Source organism: Pan troglodytes, chromosome 6 (assembly GCF_028858775.2).
Source record: "Pan troglodytes isolate AG18354 chromosome 6, NHGRI_mPanTro3-v2.0_pri, whole genome shotgun sequence".
NCBI lineage: Eukaryota > Metazoa > Chordata > Mammalia > Primates > Hominidae > Pan > Pan troglodytes.
Genome location: NC_072404.2, coordinates 50175658 through 50192444, shown reverse-complemented (window position 1 = coordinate 50192444; position 16787 = coordinate 50175658). Strand labels below are relative to the sequence as shown.

General features: G+C 50.9%; 1 protein-coding gene across 23 annotated transcripts in view; it reads left to right on the top strand.

The window, feature by feature from the left end:
* The first annotated feature begins 705 nt into the window (after positions 1-705).
* Positions 706-16787, top strand: part of CAMK2B (calcium/calmodulin dependent protein kinase II beta) — a 109873-nt gene continuing 93791 nt past the window's right edge. For 16 of the 23 annotated variants that reach the window (XM_054655576.2, XM_016957408.4, XM_016957406.4 and 13 more), the window contains exon 1: positions 765-976. In XM_054655576.2, the coding sequence (XP_054511551.1) occupies positions 912-976 (65 nt within the window). In that variant the 5' untranslated portion in view covers positions 765-911. Of the gene's footprint in view, positions 977-16787 lie in introns of all 23 variants that reach the window. The other 7 variants (XM_016957400.3, XM_016957404.4, XM_016957402.4 and 4 more) reach the window with 3 other exon arrangements.

The window sequence follows — 16787 nt, the reverse complement described above, 5'->3', positions numbered from 1 at the left end:
CCAGCAACCAGTCTTTGGAGAAGTGAGGGGGAAGGGAGGGGCTGGGACCAAGGGGAGGGGGCAGGCCCCACCCTTTCACTTTCTCATGCTAGTGACCCAGTGTGTACACTGCCTTCTGGGCGGTTCCTCCTGGCCAGGCAGCCTTTGGGGCATGTGTGGCTGATGGAGACTGGGCAGAAGGGATCTGGCAGCATCTCTTCCTGAGGGTGTGAGGAATGAGTCCTGTGGAGGGCAGCACATGAGCCCTCTACCTCCATGTGGGCCCCAGTCCCCTCCTGCTGTCAGGCTAGGTGGGCCTTCGAGAGAGAGAGAGAGAGGAGGCTGCGTTCATTATGTGCACTCTTCTGTGTTATGTGAGAGCGAGGGGTCGGCAGCAGCAAGTGGCCTGCGTGCGCGAGGTGCGGGCGTGGTGCGGGTAGAGGATGAAGGCGTCAGTACAGGGCGCGGGTGTGTGTGTGGGGTGCGGGGGCGGGCGGGGGCGGGCGCGCGTGTGAGTGCAGGTGCAGGTGCAGGTGCGTTGCGGGTGCGGGGCAAGGGTGTGTGTGCAGGGCGCGTGTGCAGATGCAGGGCGCCGGTGCCCTGCGGGTGCGGGTGCAGGAGCAGCGTGTGCAGGGCGCGGGGAAGGCGCGTGCAGGGGGCGGCGGGCGGGGCGGGCGCGGCGGCGGCGGCGGTGACAGCGGCGCCCGCGCCTCTCCGCGCGTAGGTGTGCGGCGCGCTCCTGGCGAGGACGGAGCGAGCAGATCTCGCGTGCGCTCGCCGCCCGGCGCAGCCCAGCCCGGCCCCCGCCTGGCGCCGCGAGCCGAGGTGTCTCCCGCGCCCGCGCCCGTGTCGCCGCCGTGCCCGCGAGCGGGAGCCGGAGTCGCCGCCGCCCGAGCGCAGCCGAGCGCACGCCGAGCCCGTCCGCCGCCGCCATGGCCACCACGGTGACCTGCACCCGCTTCACCGACGAGTACCAGCTCTACGAGGATATTGGCAAGTAAGAGCAGCGGCGCGCGCGGGCTGGGCCGGGGACCCCAGAGGGCCGGGACCTCCGGGACCCTCCGCGCCGCCGGCTCCAGGCGCACTGCGGCCCCGCGCGCCGCCGGCTTCTCTGGGCTCCGGGCCCAAGCGCACGGCCCCGCGCGGCCCCGACCCGCGAGCCCCCGGCCCCGGGCCTGGCTGCCTGACCTCAGCGCGCGCGGCCCTGCCCAGCTCTGCCCAGCGCGGCTGCCGGGCCGGGGCTCCGGGCTCGCGACTTGGCGCGGCGGGGGCGGCAGCAGGTGTCCCCGGAGCGCCCGGCAGACGTGACGCATTTGGCGGCGGGGAGGTCAGAGAGGAGGGGCGCGCGGGGGTGGCCGCCGGGCCTGGAGCGCCGGGAGGGGTCGGCTGCGGCCCCAGAGGGTCGTCCCCGACGCGGGTGCGCTGTCCCCACCCCCACCCGAGCGGCAGGCGGCGGGGGTGGCGGGACCTGCTTGCGCCTGCTCCTGCGCGTGGCCCCATCCGCGCTGGGGGTGCCGGCGTGGGAGAGCCTCTGCTGTAGGTCCCCTGGGGAATCTGGGTTCTGGAGGATTTTCCCCCAGATTCTTCTGGAAACAGGAATTTGGAGGTGTGGGGAGGACGAGGTCAGGGAGCCTGGATCAGGTCATGGGGATAGCGGGGAGAGACTAAGAGCCTGACTGGATTGCAAATTTCAGGGTCATCGAGGTGGATGGGGGCTGGATTTTGGACTGTTGGCGGAGGCGCCCTAAAGGGGAAGGGGCTTTGAAGGTTTGTTTGAAGTGGGACCTCACGGGGAACAGGTGCCGTGGCTCCCGTTCTCTCCTTGGCAGTATGAGCAGTGTAGGGCGAAGGTCTGGTTCGTGGTCCCCGGACCCGGCTTTGCCCCTGGGGTGAGATGGGGAGCGCCTCAGGGGCCTCCTGTCTGGCCTGGGGTCTCCCGTCTGAGAATCAAGGTGGCTGCACCTGGCATCCCTAGGGCTAGCTTCAGAACTCCTGAATCTCCAGCCTCACTGGGCCAGAGCCCCATCCTCCTGCGTCCTCCCCCATCCTCCTCCGTCCCTTCAGTGCAGGCGGTGGGGGCGCTGGCGGTGCTGGCGAGATTTCCTCTTACACATCCAGCAACAGATCCTTTTTTTCCTTTACTAAATAAGTGTCTGGTGAAACCTTGTGGTGGGTGAGGGACGCTGATCATTGATAATTGTGGAGTGCGGAGCTGGAGGAGTGTGGGGGTATGTTCATTCCCCACTTCTCCCTGCACGTGTGGAGAGAATTCTGGTAGGGGGTAGGGATGTGGAGCCCAGCCCTGCAAGAAGCCCATGCTGAATGGGTGGGGTGGGGGGCCAGGCTGGCTGGGGGACCCTTCCTTGGGTGGATCTGGAGAGCACCCCAGGGCTGAGACCTCGAGGGAGAGGGCGAGCCCAGCCCCCTTCATGCGGATCCCTGAGTGGGTGGCTGGCTCCCCGGTCTTCACCCCTCAGATGCACCGATCTACCCCCGTCTGTCCTCTTGGCCTCCAGAGGTGTCCTGGCCACTGGAGGGGCAGGTGGGTGGCAGTTAATGTGCCTGGTTCTCTGAGGAAGAGAGCAACAGTGGGAAGTCAGTCTTTCCTCAGGAGCCTTCTTGTTGTCTTTTCTGCTTGCGCTCAGAAGCACAGAGGCCCTCACAGCAGGTGTCCCTGGTCTTCTCCAAAGAAGCCACTTTCAAGACCTCCCCATGTGCACCCAGTGTCCTCAGACTGCAGCTCACTCCGGCTGTTCCTTCTTCCCTTTGCTGCGAGCCTCCCTGCGTCCAGCGGCAGTGTCCGGGTGGCCAGCTCCCCGCTGAGCCTCCGATTCCAGCGCAGCTGGATGTCCTGGCCAGTGCCACCCACACTGGGGAATGGAGGTCTTTGGGGCTGCCTGGGGAAGGTTGAGAGAGGTGGCTCCAGAGGTGGAGACCAGGTGGGGCTAAGACTGCTGGGCTTCTCTGTCAAGCCAGAGAATGAGCTGCTGCTGGAAAGGAGCGAGTGTGGCCTCCTGAGCGAAAGCACTGGGAGCCATGCATTGCGAGGTGAGGAGTGGGGCCTGGCATCGAGGGGAGCCCCATGACCTGGGACAAGAGGAGATGCCCAAGCCAGGAGCAGGCAGCTCAGCCTAGTGCACCTTTGTGGAGCCCTGCTAGGCGCCGGGTCCCTGGCGACACCAAGGGCCTACCACTGCCCTGCTGTGGCGGCTCTTGGGTAGGTAAGGGACCGATTCCTCGGGGGTGCAGCCGTGCCATAGAGGTGGGCCAGGGAGCTGGGAGGGCAGAGCAGGGCACCTAAGGGGGATGTCTGAGGCCAGGGCTCAGCTGTGGGCACTCAGCCCATTTGCAGCGCTGGGGTCCCTTGGTTGATATGCTGGCTGGTTGTTGACAGTGCCTGCCCAGGGCACAGTTGGTGTTGCTTCCTGGCCCCAGGTGGACATGTCCAAGTTTATTTAAAGCTGCAGCCACTGGCACCCAGTCAGGTGGCGCTGAGCTCCCTGCCCAAAGGAAGGGCTTGGCCTCAGGCCCACAGCTGCTCATGTGTGACGAGGCCACTGGCCTTTCCCCTCCCTTGCCCTATCCTTTTCTGCTGTCTCTGCTCCCGAATCTTCCCCAGAGGCCTGGGCAGCAGGGTCAGCCAGCCAAGAGGGGCCGCTTTCTGGGGCCCTGCCCTGCCCAGCTCTATAGGGAGTGTGTGCCCTTCCCTGCTCAGCCTGGCAGGGCTCACAGACACTAGCCTGGTGGCCCATGTGGGAGCAGGTACAGAGCAAGGCAAGGAAGCCCTCAGCCCGGCATGGCCCAGCCAACAGTGCAGTTTTTATTTTTTTTATATTGGATAAACTTTAAAAATCCAGAAAAATCCCAGAAATAATAAAATGAACACAGTATCTCTTCTACACAGAATTGAAAATGGTTACTCTTTTGTCATTTTGGCTTTAAGTCCTTTTTTTAAAAAATTATAAGAAGTATTACAAAGAAATATTAAGTAACCCATTTTCTTCCAACTACTGCTTTTGTATTTTTCCTCCCAGGCTCTTTCGGGTACATTTACACATGGATATAAGTATCCATAACTAATATATAGGATTGTTTTGTGTGGGTGTTTTTCTTAACTTTACATAAAAAACCTGGAACTTGTACTTTTCACTCAACAGTCTTGTTGACACCTGTGCTCGTCGATGTGTTTGATCGCAGGCTGCTGCGTGGCGACCTGTAGTGTGAACACTGTCCTGCGTGCCCCCATCCCAATGGAAATCTAGGTTGTCTCCTGTGTTCCATTGTCACTCAGCACACTGTGGCCAGCACCGTCACGGCCCGGGCCCTGAGTGCGTCTGGGGCGCAGGTGTGAGAGTTTCTCTAGGGTGTGTCCCTGGCAGTGGGGCTGCCGAGGAGGGTCCGTGAGTCTTCTGTCTTTGCAGGTGCCGCCACTCTCCCTGCAGTGTCCACTCACACAGCAGCGTTGGGGCCACCCCTTTCCCTGGGTGCTGCCATTCCTCGGGTTGGCAGGTTGTCAGTGTTGATGGGTTGTCTGTGTCGACCGTTTGTTGGGTAGGAAGAGGTCTCACATTTTGTATTCAGCCTCGTGAATCTTCCATTTTTGGGGAGTTGTCTCTTTTCAAACATGGAGATCTCCCTAGAAGAAAGCATCTCCCACGAGGTTTTGGATTTCATTTCAGGGGTTCATGGGCCCCTCCTTTTTTGGCGGAGATGGCAGCTAGGGCTGGGCCATGTTGTAACAACACCTAATGTGTACATTACTTTAAATGTTTGGTTTTATTTGATTCCAATTGTCCAGAAAGGCCCTTCTCCCCAGCCCCATTTTACAGACAAAGAACCGAAGTTCAGGAAAGATTGGCAACTTGCCCAAGCCCAGGCAGCAAGAATGGCCCCTGAGCTCCAGTCTAGGGCATCTCCCACCCCTCCCATCTCTCCCACTAAACCTCAGATAGGCCCAAAACTGACCTTGATATGTCCTTGACTCCATCCAGTGGTACCCCAGTCGCCAGCGAGCGACTATATCCTGGGGTGTGTGTGGCCCGACCGCTGGCGGGGGCATCACTGTCAGCTGGCGGATGCCTTCTGCCGAGAGGCACACTGTGAACAAGCGAATGGCCTGTTAGGTAGTTAATAGATAAACTTAGGAAATTCAGAGCGAATCAATTTTTGAGTCTCCAAGCTCTGAGCCGGTTGCCAGGGAAGAGAGGAATGGAGGAGGAGGGATCATCGTATTTGCTTTCTCTCTCCCCAGAGCACACCAGGCACTCCCTGCCTCGGGGGCCTTGGCCAAGCTGCCTCTCTTCCTCTGACCCCTCACAGCTCACTCCCTTGGGCTGCTCAGCAGGCTCTCCCAGACGCCCCCTGCCCTGGCTCTCCTTTTGCCTCCCCACTGCTCCCTGCCCCTCCCCCCAGCTTGTCTTCTCCCTGGCACTTTGCCCCATCTGATGTGCTGGACAGCTTACCCACAGAGAGGCGGAGGTCCGGCTCCCTGCCATGGTTGTGTCCCCAGTGCCTGGCCCGAGGTGGGGAAGGGGTGAGTTGGGTGGGCCTCTGCCTTCCGGCCTGGCTCCCAGGAGGCCAGCAAGAGTCCTCCTGGTCTTGATTCCTTAATGTAGGGTAGTTTAAAAAGAAGTCGCACATGCTGAGATTGCTGGCAAGATGTGCATTAAGGTGATGCTAGTTTAGTTACTATTTAATGGTATTTTTATACCATAACCTACTTTGCTGAGAGCTAAGAATATATCTGCATGCTTGCTACCAGGACTCTTTTCTTTTCTGGTAACAGTTGCTAGCGCTTAAATGGTGCTTATTATATTAACGCGCTAGATCTGTGAAGTAGGTACTGTAATCATCCCAAGTTTACAGGAGAGGTAGCTGAGGCACAGAGAAGCCCCATTCCCCAGGAAAGGTCACACAGGGTCAGGATTTGAATCCACATTCTGCTCCTCTCAGAAGCTCATTACCCTACTCTATTCTGTGCTTTAAAAATGCTGTGACTCCACTGGCTGACTCATGGCCAGCTTGTGGTCTACTCTGACCTGAGGCTTTTGGGCACCTGTCCTTGGCCGGCTGCTCACCATGATGTATTTGTGCTTTTCCAAACCAAGGGCCCCCTACCTCTAGGTTCCCCTTTGTGAAGATGTTACTTCGTTTCGTCACCAAAGACAACCAACACTCTGACTCCATATGACACCAGCAAGACTAGAAATTTTTATTTTATTAATTAAATTACCAGGGCAATATGATCTTGTAAAACACACACAGACACACACACACACACCAAGTAATACAGAAGTACGTGCCATAAAATGTGACTCCTTTACACTCAAGTTCCCTCACTCTCCAGAGGTACCTGGCCTCTTAATTTTAATGTCAGTATGAGGATATGTGTGTGTGTACATATATACACATCTACATATATAGCAGATATAGATGATTTCAAAACACAGATGGAATCACCATATATGTGATTCTGCAATCTGTTTGCCCAACACTTTCATGACGACCCCCCGTGTCAGTAAGTCTTTTCTTCAGCTAAGTGCCTTCCAATTCTTAGCAGAGAAATGTGTGCATACGCGTTGGCCACATTTTTTAAACCAAAAATTGGGACCCATCCTCTAGCAAGTGTGATGGGATATATAATAGGATGCTATATTTGAAATCAGGGCCTGAAAGGTCATTAGGAGGGCCCAACTGTTGTGAAGGAAAGCTGTGTTCTCAGCAAGACCAGCTGCAGGGGCTGGGCCTGTGGAGGTGGGTGCAAGTGGACTCCTGCCGAGGTCAAAGGCCATAGGACTAAGGATGTCTCAGGTCTCACTTGAAAGAACTGAAGGACCTATTCCCATCTTTCCATCCCCCTTTTCTAGGAATCCCAAAGAGCAGAGGGGAGAGATATGCAATGTTTAGGTTTTGTATCTTCTACTTAAAAATTCTAACAGGGATGTTTCCCTCATTTTTGCTCCATTGGCCTTTAGAGTCTATATTGAGCCACCCTAGAATTTAACAGTAATTTACTAGAAGAGACCAGGTGGAGATAAGTGTGCAATGTCTGTCCCTGGGAAGACCACTCCCATTTCCCTGTGTTCCGTGATGCCACCTCCCTCGTCCAGGCAAGAGATGTGGCCTTTCTGGAGATTTTAAATATATTTTCAAAAAATTTAATTCTCTCTCTCTTCCCCCACAAAAATTGAATCTGATTTGATTATTTTTAAAGCATCTTTTACAGCTGCAAGTCACTTTGTTAGTGTAGAAACATAAAAATGCATTATGTATCAACTTGGTTTTTAAAAAATTATCATATTGGCATATTACACAGATATGTATATTTTATTCATAGAAAAACTTGAATTTATTTAAAATGAAAACATCCTTTTATGTTAGAGAAAGGTGGTGTTGCTAGCTGCCAAACTTTTGGGTGGCTTTTGTCTCCTGGGTTAGAGGGTCACTTGTTGAGGGCTCAGTTCCTGGTGGACATAGTTCTTTTTGTATTGACATAATTATCCAAAAATAACTTAAGTTATGATTCTTTGTTAAGCCAGACAGAAGCTTTTGTTGAATTCTAGAACAGATTGGCAACAACCAGGCAAAGATTTAAGAAGATTTTATGGGAGGAAGCATAATGGCACACTTGTACAGGGTGGAATTTGGGACCCACAGTCCTTGTTTCCTCACTTCGTGAGCAGCAACAGAAGCCTGGAGGGCAGGAGCTGCTGTCGCCCTTACAATGAAGTACTGCAGGTGTTATGCCTTTTGCTGTAATGCCCTCTGGGTGTCAAGCACATCCCAGTGAGTGCCGTTTCCAGCAAGGAGCTGAGGAGCCCTGATTCTGTCACCCAACACACCCTGAATTCAAGTGCTGAGAACAGTGCCTGGCACACAGTAGGTGCTCCACAGTGACTCAGCAATGGTCTGGGTCACTCAGGCCTTGCACCTGGGACTGCTTCCCAGAGCAGTGGCACACCCACCCTGTAAAAGATGAGGGCCTTATAAGAGGTATTGGGTGGCTCTGCAGGTAGGTCTTGCGGGTATTCTGATGTCCAGTCTGGGTAGACAGTCTTGTCACCCGGTGAAATGCAGTAGCAGGGCTGTCAGCACTTATATGTCTGTCATGGAGCTTGACTCCAAGAGGCTTGCAGCTTTCAGCTCATTTCTTAATGAGGTTGTTCACATGACTTCTTGTTTGTTGAGGTGCTGCCTGATTCTCAGCGTCTGTGAGTTTGATCCAGGCCATTAGTTAGGGGCTTTCTGGGCAAAGGGTATGAGTCTGGTTAGGAGCAGGCCCTCCCAAAGAAGATGACCATGTGGTGGTTCTCAACCCCGACCACACATGGGAAGCCCCTGAGGAGTATTCAGGCCCCATCGCATTTAGCCAGACACTAGGGAAATGGGGTATCAGCATTTTTTAAAAGCTCCCAGGTGATTCCAGTGGGCACTGCATACCTAGACTCTGCAGAGGAGTCTGCACCTGAGGCCAGACACTCGCCTAAGCCCACACTCCTTCATATAACCCTTGGTTCTTTCAGAGCCCACCTAGGCATGAATTTGAAGTTTACCTTCATTTTCTCTACATTCACAATGACATTACTACCCCACCGCCCACCCCATCCAAGTTGTCGAGAGCTGCATTGTCCAGAAGAGATAAAATGTGATACAAAGTTGAGCCATATGTGTGATTAAAAATTTTCTAGTACTTAAAGAAAAAAGAAACAGGTGAAAGGAACTTTAAAAATATATTTATTTAACTTTATATCCAAAATATCATTCAGAGGCCTGGTGCAGTGGCTCGTGCCTGTAATCCCAGCACTTTGGGAGGCCAAGGTGGGTGGATCGCTTGAGCCCAGGAGTTAGAGACCGTGGGCAACATGGCAAAACCCCATCTGTACAAAAATTAAAAAATCATTTCAACATGTAATCAAAACAGAAATTATTAAGCTATTTTGCGTTCCTTTTTGTACTATGTCTTGAAATCTGGTGTGTATTTTACCCTTACGGCACATCTCAGTTTGGACCAGGTTCTTATGACTACATGGTGACAGTGACCACAATATTGGACAACACAGGGCCAGAGCTTCAAAATCACCATGCTTTTTTTTTTTTTTTTTCATTTTTCCTGGTTTCTTTAAAGGATAATAGTTACAGTCATAGCTGTCTTAGTCTGTTCCTGATTTCTTTTGCTCTCCTGAAGACTTATTCATTTATTCAGCAAGTCTGGTTGCCTGTACTTACCATGTGCAATGGGTGCTTGGGAAACAGTAGTGAACAAAGCAGTCAAGGATGCCTGCCCTTGGGGAGCTTATATACTGCTGGATAGAGGCAGGCAATAAACATAAATACTAAACAAATTATATGATAGGGTAGAAGGTGATTAATACCTCTGAGAATAATTAAGAAGACTCAGGAGTGCTAGTTAGGAGGAAGGTTACTGTTATAAAAGGGATGGTAAAGCCAAGAAAAAAGAAGACTCCAATTGCTAAAATCAGGAATGACACAGGGGACCTTACTGCCAACCTTACAGAAAAAAAATTATAAGGAAATAACTATGAATAATTATGTGCCCTCAAGTTAGATAACCTGGATGAAATGGACAAATACTTAGAAAGACACAAACTACTGAATCTGGCTCAAGAAGAAATAGAAAATCTGAATAGACCTATAACAAGTAGAGATTGACTTAGTAATTTAAAATTTTCCCACAAAGGAAAGCTTAGGCTCAGATAATTTCATTGGTAAATCCTACCAAACATTTAAAGAAGAATTAATACCAGTCTTTTACAAGCTCCCCCAAAAAGTAGAAGAGGAGGAAATTCTTTCCAATTCATTCTGTGAAGCCAGCAATACCCTAATACCAAAACCAAAGATATCACAAAACTACAGACTATTATCACTTATGAATGCAGATGAAACATCCTCAACAAAACACTAGCAAAATAAATCTAGCAACATATAAAAAGGATTATGTATACATTATGAACAAGTAGGATGTATCCCAAGAATGAAAGGTTCATTCAGCATACAAAAATCAATCTATATAATACACCACGTTGATAGAACAAACATTGAAACTATATGAACCATTTCAATAGATGCAGAAAAAGCATTTAAAAAAAACCAATACCATTTCATGATAAAAACTCAACAAATGACAAGTAGAAAGGAACTTCCTTAACTTGATAAAATACATTTGTGAAAAATCTGCAGCTAACCTCATATTTAATGGTGGAAAACTGAATGTATCTGCTCTTTCCATTTCTAGGCAGCATGGTATAGGAGATTCTAGCCAGGGCAATTAGGCAAGAAAAAGAGATAGAAGGCTCCCAGATTGGAAATAAATAGTTATAGCTACCTCTCTTTTCAGATTACAGGCTTTCGTATATAGAAAATCCTAAGGAATCCATTTAAAAAACTAAATGGACTAAAAATGAAGTAAAAAATGAATTTAGCAAAGTTGCAAGATGTAAGACCAATACAAAAATCCATTGTATTTCAATGGACTAGAAGTTTAAAATAACAAAATTAGGAAAAACAATTTACAATAGCATCTAAAAAATAAAATACTTAATACTAAATTTAATAAAAGAAGTACAAGACTTGTACATTGAAACCCACAAACCACTGTTGAGAGAAATTAAAGAAGACCTAAATTAATGGAAAGACATCCCATGTTCATGGATTGGAATATTTAATATTGTTAAATAGTAGTATACTCCAAATTGACCTACATTTTTGCTATGAAAATTCCAGCTGCGTTTTTTGCAAAAATTGACAACCTGGCCCTAAAATTCACATAGGAATGCAAGAGACCCAAAATAGCTAAAACAATCTTGAAAAAGGAGAACAAAGTCGGAGGACTCACGGGTTCTGATTTCAAAACTAACTACACAGTTACAGCAATCAAGACAGTGTGGTATTGACATAAGGATAAATACATAGATCAGTGAAATAGGATTGAGAGTGTAGAATAAATCCATACATCTATGTTCAGTTGATTTTTTACAAGGGTGCCAAGACAATTCCAGTGGAGAAGAATAACGGTTCATTCAACAAATGGACAATTGAGTATCCACATGCAGAAGAATGGAGTTGGAGCTGTACTTGACACCATATACAAAAATTATTTCAAAATAAATAATAGATCTAAATGTAGGAGCTAAAATCACAGAATTCTTAGAAGAAAACATAAGAGTAAATCTTTGCAACTTTGTATTAGGCAATGGTTTTTTAGATATGACACCACAAGCATAAACAATGAAAGAAAAATAGTTTTGCTGTTGGGCTTCATTAACAGTGAAAACTTTTGTATTCAAAGGACACCATTGAGAAAGTGGAATAGAATAGTCCATCGAATGGGAGAAAATATTTGCAAACCATGTGTCTGGTAAGGAATTTGTATTCAGAATACTTTAAGAACTTTTACTACCTAACAGTAAGAAGAAACAACCTAATTAAAAAATGGGCAAAGGACTTAGACATTTCTCTAAAATAGGTAACAAATAGCCCACAGCACATGAAAAGATTTTGGCATCATTATGGAAATGCAATTCAAAACCATCATGCGATGCCATTTCACTCTTACTAGGATGGCTACTGTCAAAAAGACAGATAATAGCAAGTGTTGGTGAGGGTGTGAAGTTGGAATGCTCATTCATTGCTGGTGAGGATGTAAAATGGCACAACTACTATGAAAAATACTTTAGTGGGTCCTCAAAATGTTCTATTCTTAGGTATATGCCCAAGAGCTATGAAAACATATGTCCACACAAAAACTGGTTCATAGCAGCATTATCCATAATAGCCAAAAAGTAGAAACAGCCCAGATGTCCACCAGCTGATTGAATGCATGAGGAAAATGTGTTATATTCATACAGTGGAATATTATTCAGGCATAAAAAGGAATGAAATACTAATAAGCACTGACACATGCTAAAATGTGGATGAACGTTAAAAACATCATGCTCGGTGCAAGAAGCCAGTCGCAAAAGGCCATGTGTTCTTTAATTCCCTTTTTATGAAATGTCCAGAAAAGGCAAACCTGTAGGACAAAAACTGGAGCGAGAATGGATGGAAAGAGGATGGGCAGTGACTGCTAATGGGTAGAAGTTTGTTTCTGAAGTGATGAAAATGTTATAAACTTAGATTGTGGTAATGGATATACAACTCTCAATATATTTATTGAGATGTATTTATCTGAATTATATACTCTAAATGGGTGAATTGTTTGGTATATGAATTAAATCTCAATAAAGATGTCAAAGAAATAAAACCTACTCAGAAAATAAAAGCTCTCACATCTGGATCTCGACGTTCACATTGCTGAGAAGTGAGCTTAGAAATTAAAGTGACTGCCAATGCCCGGCTCATGGTGGGTGGCCTCCCCTAATCTTCAGGACCCCAGCAGAAATGTGGCTTTGGCCAGGCCACCTTCTTTGAACCAGCCTCTGCTGCGAAGTGTCTTCGCAAACAAAAAACTGTGAGAAGAAGCCTTGTCACTGGAGCATCTGACTGGTGCCGGATGACAGCATCTCTAAACTTAGCCAGCCCTCTGGGCCCGTGCCTGATGTGAGCTCCGGCCAGAGGCACTGGGGAAGGCCAGGCTCCCACTGGCCCAGGAAGATCCAGGAACCTGTGAGCCCTCACATAAGCTGGGCCTGGGGCGGGTACTGACCTGGAGTTCAGGGACACATGACACATTGGGTGACCCTTTCCAGAGACCAGCACAGGGGAAGATGCCGTCTGTACCACCTTACTTTCAGGGCTGTGTGACTGAGGGTTCCACGTGACTAGGAACCCAGTAGGTGCACTGGCTTCCAAACTTTGCCCCCATAGCCTCACCCCACGTCTGGGCCTCACCTCACATTCTGGGACTCTTTTGCTTGTTTCCTGAGTGGCCCTTGGGACTGTCACATCAGAAACTCCAGGCCAGGCCTTTGTAGCAAGGCTGGGGCTGTAGCTTCCCATTACTGCAGTGTAAGGTGGGCCTCAGGGGTGCCCTCCGCCTGTGCCCTTTTTCCTTCCTCAGAGAAAGCCTGGGCCCCTCAAGTCCTTGTCAGGGCCTCATAGCAGCAGGACGACTTCCATTGCAGTGTGGGACTTCTGAGGCACAATGTGTGTGCCCTGAAAGGCAGCCCAAGGATCAGGAGAATGGGACGGAGCAAGGGAGTGCTGGCCTGTCACTCAGGACCCCAGCTAGGCAGCGGGAGGTGGGTGGAGGCTGGGCTGGGTGCTGGGATGCCAGGAGCCCCTCAGGGGTGATGGGCCCAGTGGCTAGTGAGAAAGTGGTGGTCACAAGGCCGCTGCTGAGGAAGCGCACCAGCCCCGAGGGTCCTGCTGTCTCCCTGGAAATTAATGTGGCTGAGCCTGTACTCCTCCTTCGACAGAGCTGGGGACCCAGCGGTCCTGGGCCCACTGCCTACCACCACCCCATCCCCATCCTTTCATCATAACAGCCCCAGGGACTGACGGAGAACACCCCTCCCAGTCAAAAACCCTGAGAAAAGCAGTGATTTTGATGCTTTTCACAACTCCTCTGCATGCCTGAGGCCAGGTTCATTTTATTCTTACATTTTTATTCTCTGATTGACATTCACAAATTCTTATCTTGACCAATTGTCCACATGACATCCAACCCAGGACAGCCTGTCTTGCGGGAGGTGTTACTCTTTCTCTGTCTCCTCTGTCTCTCTGTTTCTCTCCCTCTCTTTTTCTCACTTCATGTTTCCACTTTTCCTCCCTCTTTTGCTTCCTGGTCTTTTCTAGGCTCTTCCTGGTGTGGTGACGGTGGCCACTGGGCACCCCCCTCACTTTATGGGGCAGCCCCTCCCGGGAAGGACCTGGGGCTGTTTCTTTCTCCAGCCTCATCATCCTCCCCTCCTTCCCTCCCTCTTCCTCCCTCTCCTTTCTCCTTTCACTTAAAGGATCCTGTCTTTTGGGGGGCCCTCCTTCTCCTGCCCTCCCAGGTCCTCGGTGGCTTGTCCCTAGCTCTGAAGGCCGTTCTGGGGCTTTGCAGCCCCTGAGAGTGTCACAGGCACTTCTGGGTCTCTGCCCCACCCTCCCACCACCACCCCCTCGCCACTGACACCTGGTTGAACTATTTCCCCCAGTGTGGGCTGAGGGTGCTGGAATAGAGTTGTCATTTTAAATTCCACTCACCTCCACTTTCTGGCACCAAGGATGGAGGCTCTGGAGTGTGGATGGACCAGAGCACAGCCTCCCTGTGACTCCAGTGCTGTTTCTGTGGCCTCACTGCCCTGGGGTAAATGTGGGGCTCTTCCCAGCCTTGTTCACCCATGGGGGCATCACCAGCAGGAAGCACACACTGGGGCTCAGTTTCCCCCTCTGGGCTGTGGGGACAGAGATGTGGCGAGGAAAGTCTCCAGCAGGCGTGACTCCGTGGTGAGGATGGGCCTGTGCCTCATTTGGGCCCCGTTGTATGACCCTGGGCAGGAGAAGGGTCACCTCTCGGAGCATCGTGAGGGTCAGTCCATGGTGCAGGGAGCCAGCCACGCAGTCATCCTTCCCTGCCCAGAGTGGGGGTAGGGCAGAGTCAGTCACACACCCCTTCCCTTTGTCCTGTCTGCAGGTGGGAGCAGAGACCCAGGCCTGAAGGCCTCTGGTTTCCCACTGTTGTCCCTGAGGCCCAGAGCTGGGGTGGTGGGGGTCGTGTGTGAAGGATGACACAGCTCAGAACCGCAGAGCCAGGTTGTGGTGCTCGCAGGGGCAGGACAGCCCCTCTGGGTACCCGGGGCTGGGGCTGGGAGAGGCCTGAGAGGGGTTGCAAGCACCCGGGGCCAGCCTCAGGGGCACATGCTGGGGCACAACAGTCTTGCCTGCCACCCCTCACAGCCACACATTGCTTTTAGTTTATGGTTTACTGTCTGGAATCCTTAGGGATTCTTTTCTCTGAGTTTTTCTTGTTTGTTACTAGAGGTTAAGAATTTGATTTGCCACATGGTGATAAAGGAGTTCTTCTTGAAACCAGATTTTGGCTGAGTGCAGTGGCTCACGCCTGTAATCCCAGCACTTTGGGAGGCCGAGATGGGCGGATCACCTGAGGTCAGGAGTTCGAGACCAGCCTGGCCAACATGGTGAAACCCCATGTCTACTAAAAATACAAAAATGTGCCAGGCGTGGTGGCATGTGCCTGTAATCCCAGCTACTCAGGAGGTTGAGGCAGGAGAATCGCTTGAACCAGGGGGTTGCAGAGGTTGCAGTGAGCCGAGATCACGCCATTGCACTCCAGCCTGGGCAATAGAATGAGACTGTCTCAAAAAAGTAAAAAAATAATAAAAATAAAAACCAGGTTTTAAAGACAGCATTGCAAGTACCAGTTTTTGTCATTATTTCTTAATGATTCCTCAGAGATAACGGCTACATACCATACCAGGACATTATTTTATTAAGGTAAAATATACATAACAGAAAAATTTGCTGTCTTAACCATTTTTAAGTGTACAGTTCAGTGGCAGTACGTGTATTTACATTGTTGTGCAACTGTTACCATCATCCATCTCCAGAACGTTTTTGTCTTCCCTAAGTGAAACTGTCCCCATTAAATACCGACTCCCCATTCCCTTCCCTCACCCTGGCACCCACCATTCTGCTGTCTGCCTCTATGAATTTGACAACTTTAGGGACCCCATATAAGTGGAATCAGACAGTGTTTGTCCTTGTTTCAATGAGCGTAATGTCTTCAAGTTTCACCCATGTTGTAGCCTGTGTCAGCATTTCCTTCCTTTTTAAGGCTGAATAATATTCCATTGTGTGCATTTTGCTCATCTATTGACAGACGCAGGTTGCTCCTGCCTCTTGGCTGTTGTGAATAATGCTGCTATGAATGCGGGTGTACAAAGGACATTTTTAAAGGACATGATACATGGCCCCCTCCCACCGCGCATGACATAGCCACTGGGTTGTGTGGCCTTGGGCTGCCACGTAACTCTCTGGGTTTCAGCCTCCCCACTTATGAACCAGGAGGGTTGGGTCAAATGACTCTCTCCAGTCCCTTCCGGCCCCAGGAAGTGGTTCTGTGGAAGCCCCATTTCTTTCTTCTGAGACTTGCCCCAAAGCTCATCTCTCCCACATGCAGGTGCCCCACAGTCTGATTACGTGGACATTTCTAAGCTTCCAAAATCCTTTTGCATTCCTTGAGAATAAAACTTTCGAAGGATGAAATCTGATTGATCTGAAACCAAACAAAAACCCGAGTACTTTAATTGATGCGCAGCTTGCAGGAAAAAAGCAGCAAGCGGGCACAAAGCGTATCCTAACTCCCAAAGCGCCCCCGCCCCCGCCCGGTCTCGGCCACCGTGCGGTTCCGCGCGTGGCTTGGTGAGCCTGGGGTCCCTGGCGGTGGCGCCCACGGCTCAGCCGGCGGAAAGGCTCTTCCCGCGTGTCCTTCGCGAGCCGCGCGGCCTCGGCCTGGTTCTGGCTGCTCAGGCGCGGTGACTACCCGCGGGCCGCCGCTCCAGGAGGGGCGTGACCGGCTCTTAAGCGCCGCCTTTGAAGGTCGCTGCAAGGCTGCGCGGACGCCGAGTGCGGCCCCTACGGTGCTGGCGTCGGAATCTCTCTCGTCCCCAGTTTCTTCCGATGGGCTGGTGTCTCTGGCTTTTGGATCCACTCAGGTCCCACTACTAGGGTGAGGGACTGACTGGTCCCCCGCGGGCGCTCCTGCCCGGGCGAGGAGGCTGTGTCCTTTCCACAGCTGGGACGCCGGGGGCGCAGAGTCCCGACCCCACCGCACTCCAGCCCACGCCCGCACCCTGGGGTCAGAGGACTCCTCGGATGGGGACCGCTTCTGCCTGTCCTTTCCGAGG